Source organism: Varanus komodoensis, unplaced genomic scaffold, assembly GCF_004798865.1.
Source record: "Varanus komodoensis strain SLA01 unplaced genomic scaffold, ASM479886v1 scaffold61, whole genome shotgun sequence".
Classification (NCBI taxonomy): Eukaryota; Metazoa; Chordata; class Lepidosauria; order Squamata; family Varanidae; genus Varanus; species Varanus komodoensis.
Window position 1 is genome coordinate 3,366,926 of NW_025336236.1, and position 6,280 is coordinate 3,373,205.

The 6,280-nt window shown below is 43.9% G+C and overlaps 1 protein-coding gene across 1 annotated transcript in view; it reads right to left on the reverse strand.

Annotated features, from left to right (window-relative positions):
• Positions 1 to 6,280, reverse strand: part of MYRFL (myelin regulatory factor like) — a 46,771-nt gene that overhangs the window by 15,257 nt on the left and 25,234 nt on the right. Inside the window, exons 13-14 of the mRNA XM_044449888.1 lie at positions 5,129 to 5,238; positions 836 to 999 (exon numbers count right to left, since the gene is read on the reverse strand). Of these exons, the coding sequence (XP_044305823.1) occupies positions 836 to 999; positions 5,129 to 5,238 (274 nt within the window). The remainder of the gene's footprint in view (positions 1 to 835; positions 1,000 to 5,128; positions 5,239 to 6,280) is intronic.

The window sequence follows — 6,280 nt, forward strand, 5'->3', positions numbered from 1 at the left end:
ATATATATATATATATATATATATATATATATATATATATATATATCCCCTTGGGAGTGCACTGACTGACTCTCGAACATGAGAAAACTCAGAGTCGCGGCTAATGAGCTGCAGCTTGTGACATCATCACCTGGCACCACCTACTCCTTTGGCTTGGCTTGGCTTTTTGGCAGCTTGTCTCTGTACAGTAGGAAAAAGTTGGAGTATCTCCAAGGCAATGTCCAAGTTTGGTACCTGCTGCACCTTGGCAGCAAGCATCCCACTGATATTGCCCTAGCCAATGCTTCACTGGATAACTTGCACAACTTTTAAAGTGCTTTTCTGCACAAAACAGAAATGGTTCTGACAGCCACAGACAGGCCTTCTCAGGTGCCCCTCAGGCACTTTAAGGGAGTGTCAGTGGCTCTCAAGGGAGGGATCACCATCTTGGCCACAAGTGAGGGAGAGAAACTGCACTGCGGTCGAGCCTGCTTGCCATCCTGACAAGAAAGGGAGGAAGCCAGTGCCAGGTCTTCCCAAAATGCGATGTGGGCATTTTGAGGGCAGTCAGTACTGGTGGTCACCTGGGAGCCAACTGGCAAGAATGGGAATCGATTAGCAAGAGGCACAGTAGCTGATTCCCCATCCCAGTTGGAGGTCTGTCACAACAACCCATTGTGAATACAATATCCCTACAAAAGCCCATGAGTTTGTGGGTGGTTTGCGGTCCTTGAACAAGCCACCCTGTGGAAATCAGTTTGGGTTTACATGACATGACAACCCATGATGGGCAGTCCTGTCATTCAGACCCAGTCAACTTGCACCAAATTATGTGTCCTGAGAAGAAAGTAGATACCTTGTTGGGTTCTTTTCGGTTGTTGCTGAATTAATGCTGCTGATTCGTTTCAGTCTGGCAAGTTTCTGATTCCATGATTCCAGTTCTTGTATCCTGACTTCCAGATTGTTTGTTAATTTACACAGCTGCTTGACAGCACCCACATTCTCCATAAAAATTTGATCCTAGAAAACAATGCAGAGGCAACGAATTCTAACAACTATGAAGATGGGAAAACAGGATTTGATGGGTTTCTTTAGATGAGCTCAAAGGATCTATGGGCATCCAAGAGCAATTGCTCAATTCATATTTCTTTAAAACTGCAAGCACCCTCCCAGCACCACCTCACCAACTGCTTTTGCGACCCTTGCCGGCCTCAGAAGTGCTTTGGGTACATCATGGGGGTGGGGGGGGGGGATGTTCCAGAAGCACAAGTGTGAAGCTCATCTGGACATATGGATCATATGAGAAGTGCAGATCTTGGAATACTGGCTTTGATGTGTACTTTGTCATTTCTACCCCGAAGAAAGCTCAAGTATATGCCATGCCAACAGAAAGTTAATTCAAAATAAAGAAAAGGCCATCTGGGGACCCTAAAACCCCTCCATAACTGCTGGACCAGTTTGTTGTTGTTGTTTTTTAAGCATCTTCCATCTGCAGTAAATTGCCAGTAAGCACTTGGGCAAGAAAGGCACTGACTAACAAGAGTACATCAAGCACCACCATGCTAAAACATTTGTTTTGAATTAATGCTGTGCCTAAACACTAAATTTATCATGGCAGGCAGCTGAGACTTTTCAGTACGTTCCTCTACCGACTGTTTCCAATAGACAGATCCAGACGTCCCGATCACGCTGTACATTCTGAGCATGTCAGATGGTGTGAAGGGGTTCAGCTGAGCCATTCATCTTGCAACTCTAATGCAGCTACCCAAGGGAGAGAAAGACAGATGGAAAAAGAGAGCTCCTTATGCTCTTGCTGAAATGGGAGCTAGGGAGGTTTTTTCCTGAAGTATAACAGCACTAAATAGACCAGAGGTGGACACAACAGACTCCAAGCTCTGTTGGTAGATCTCTGGGTCATTTGCAGTTGATCAGCAAATATTCCTGACCCCTCAGCAAGCAGTGACCTTCTAAATAGACCTGCTGAGAAGGGAGATGATGGGATGAAGGAACTAGGAGTGAATCATTCTGGTGATAGGATAGAGGTAGAACTATGAGCTTAGTTCTGGTATTGGAAAGAAATTCCTGGGCTGAGCCTGTGCCTGGAGGTATCCTTGTTCTAAGATTCTGTGAACCATTATTTTGCACCTAATTCTGGTTGGTAAACTTCCAGGTTGTAGTAAAAAAGGAGGAGGAGGACCCCCTCCCCCTGTGCTATGTCTGTCCCACTGGCATAGTCTAATACAAGTCCTGAGGTCTTTCTGTAGATATCCTATGAGGGCCTCAGTACATGCTTCTTTAAAAGCATTGGGAAGGCTGGTTTCAATCAGGAACAGAGTGCATAGGGAAAGGAGGGCTAATCTTCCCTTCCTGCCATGATCTCCAGCCTGGAACATAGTGACAGGGTGTTTTCCAAAAACACTTGCATACACCCATTGGCTTTCCTTGGTTCATACCTATGATGATGAATTTATTGTTGTAAGCCCCCCCGAGGCTTCGGCGAATGGGGCGGCATAAAAATGTTTTAATAAATAAATAAAATAAATAAATAAAATGAGTTGGGTTGGTTCATAAAACTGAGAAAAATGATGATGCATATGTCACTTGAGTATATAAGGTGAGGAGTGGAATACATGATTTCTTCTGCACAAGGCTTTTATCACATGCTCACCATTTCCCTACTCACAGTTGTTTATGGATGGCTTCCTTAGATGATGTGACCCTGCAGTTTTACCTCTGAATTGAACCAGAACTTCTGGCAAGTTTCTTTTTCCCTCAAAAGAGCAGGAAAATGTGGCATTTAATTGAGAAAGTGAAACAAAATGTGATTTCCTAGTTTGTGTTTGCATTATTTTGCTGTATCACAATGCCATATAAAGGTTATGTAGTGGAAAAGCAAGGAAAGAAAAACTCTTCCTGTAATGCTTATATCATAATTCTGTGACAAAAATGAAAGTTGCATTTCTGCAACATCATCTCTTGGTGGCAATGTGGTATACAGGTATAGTGTGACTACCCACAAGGAAATTGCGTTTTCTTTCACTTTTACAAGTAATTCTTACATTTTCTGCGCTCTTAAAAAAGCTCACCAAAAGAGGTGCTTAAACACAAGTGACTCTGGAGGATCTCGATGTTGTCTTAAAAAGGGAACGACAAGGTCACAATAAATGTTTCATGTAGAAACGCCCTAAGATTAGCTTTGGCTGTGCAGGGGAAGTCAGTCATTTTATCTTATCCATCACAAAAATGAATGCACTTTCTCTTATTTCTGTATGGATGTGAAGCCATTCATGTGGGTATTTACTAGTTATAATATTGCATTTTAACTGAACCTCATTCCCACACTGATGTATAACATGAGCACTGGCATTTAGACTTTGAATAATGTGGACATTGTTCCATATATTGTTAAGCTGCTGTGGTATGTTTAAACCATACAGAAGCACAATTGTACATACTGCACAAAGAAGTTCTGTTTGGATGGTACCCGTATCACACAGCATCGTGCAATACGTTTATGCCATAAACAAACCCACACAGCGTGATATGCCCACACAGTTAACAAATGCAAGTCATTCCACCATTCATTTACTGAAGAGCCTCTTCAAAACACTCATGTGCTTACAGTCATGAAATGGATTACACGGTCTGTAGTCCCGTGGATTAAGTCCCATGAATCAGCTGCCTTTCCCAACTGAGCTTCAAAGCATGCCCAGATCCTCATGAAAGGGTGTTTTGCAGGAAGAGGAGAAGATAGACTGGAGGTTTGTTTTATCTTGATGCCCTACCAGTGATGTGTAACTTTTCAAATCCTTTGAATAGACATACATCAGAATCTATGGTTATGATCAAGAACGGTCGAATCAGGCACATCTTCTTTCTTTACAGGACAAGGTATGTTAAGCTTCTCCCTCCTCACAAGAATTCCTTTGTTCCATCACCTGGCCAGGTGCTAAGGGACACCCAGGTCAACCTACCCTGAGCAACCAAAACAATCTCCTTTTAACACTGGAATAAGCATCAGTTCAGGTCTTAGTGGCCAGCAAGTTTGCCCTCGGTCCTGGGGAGGCCACCACTGGCCACTCAACCTTTTCAGGCAAACGATGCAGAGTCAGAGCTCCAGCAGCCTCAATCAACTGACCACCTGCCTTGATTCTGCTTGGGCAAAGGGGGATCCAGGTGGAAGGAAAACGTTGTTCCTTTTTGCTGGGAAGGCTTGTCCTGAAGATGAAGATAAAAGCTGCCAACCACCTGTCCCATTGACTGCATGGAGTGCTGGGCACCCATTCTGCGCCAGTCCCAATTGTTTAACCACCCCAATAAGTCAGGTTAAGTGCTGTGTCTGTGGGTGCGAAGGGAGGGAGGGAGGAGGCGACTGCCAAAGGTCCTCCTTTGGTTAGTTCTGCAGCTGAGGGGGGTTTTGAATCTGGGGAGCTGAACTCTTACCAGTATACCTAGGGCTGGGGGTGGGCCAGGAATGGTACAAATCCTCAAGGCCAAAGGAGCCTAATACTACCAGTGGTGGCACAGGAGACAACCAGGACGAGGAGCTCCAGGTAAAATTCCCACCCTTGGCCCACCCTTCCCTTGTCTTCAGACCCACAGGTGAGGGTGGCTATTTGTGAATCTCCAAAAAAGAGGAACAGCATCACCAAACTAGAGGACAAAAAGTAACAGCAAGTTGTGTAAGAATTGCATGTGCCAATTTATCCTTGTAGATGCAAATGCAGAAATGAGCTTTATAATTGAAGAAGAGCTACAGGACTTGCCTTCCTGGTGGGGAAGACTGTGGCCAGGTGACTCGTGCGGCTGCCTTTTGAGTGGGCTGCCCAGTGCTGATTGCCTCTGGCAACTGTTCTTGTGCTCCTTTACCTTGAAACTGGAACTGGACAGCCCTTCAAACAAAGGATGGTGTTCTCCAAAAAAAGGACTTGTGGACATCCATGCCCCCCCTGCCCACGCCAGTATCTATTTTTGTCAATGCTTTAGGACAGAAAGCAATCAAAGAGCTAAACTGTGCTTCTCATAAAAGAAAATCCCAAAATAATTATGTCTTACTATAACTAAAAATCACTTTGGTTTGCTTATAATTTTTTTAAAAGTCTTGCTTGCAGTGCTGTAGAAAAACTGATGTGAAAAGTAAAGAAAGTACCTTATCAACCATGAGGAAATTATCAACTTTTTCTCCATTTTCATATGTCAAGTCTCCAGTAACTCTTACTGCTCTTGGCAGAAGTTCCTGAACTTCCTGAGCAATTACTCCTGCTTACAAAAAACAAAGCAAAACAAAGAAATGGGTACAATCCAAAGCAGCACAACCCCATAGAGGATAGGTACAAAGAATCACAGAATACACAAATTTTGGTATTCTCTCTATCTTGGACCCAACTAAAAACTCTTTTATTCTTCAACCCTATACATTCTATTTATCGCGCACACACAAGTAGCAGATCCTTGGAACACCTGCCTTTGTGTAACTGAATGGAGCCATCCATAAACAGGAGGAAGCTATTGGCTAAACAAGCTAACCAAGTACAAGCAAAGCTTTCTAGTGAAAAAAATGCAGGTGGGGACCAAAAAAAAAAAAAACCCAGCCCAACAACAACTGAGCATGCTCAGTGAGCATGAAAAGCTGTGATCATTGGGGAATAAAACAAGAGTAAGCAGAGGAAAAGAAACAGAGTGACCAGAACACCGAGTAGGTGTACGAGTTACAGTTTTACTATGAGTTCTACTTTCCCAAATTTGCCCAAGTACGTAGCCCCTTGGATTATTCTTCCCAGCCTGAACTTTTCTCCATTCTGCACAACGTGTGCCTCATTCTCCAGCAGATAGCCTTCTAGAGGTGTGCTCCATCTGGCAGTGACTACTACTGTCTCCGGACAGCAGGGTTGTACTCTTGCTTGGTGTTTTAAGATCTCACGTCCTTTTACTTTGCTATGTTTTATCTGTACTACTTTCTGGCAAATAGATGGGGAAGAAATGGAGGTAGTGACAGATTTTATTTTCCTGGGCTCCAAGATCACCGCAGACGGGGACTGCAGCCAAGAAATTAAAAAACGCTTGCTCCTGGGGAGGAGAGCTATGGCAAATCTAGACAGCATACTAAAAAGCAGAGACATCACCCTGCCAACAAAAGTGTGTATAGTCAAGGCTACGGTTTTCCCAGTTGCAATGTATGGCTGTGAAAGTTGGACCATAAGGAAGGCTGAGTGCCGAAGGATTGAGGCCTTTGAGTTGTGGTGCTGGAGGAGACTCCTGTGAGTCCCTTGGACTGCAAGGCGATCAAACCGGTCAGTCCTAG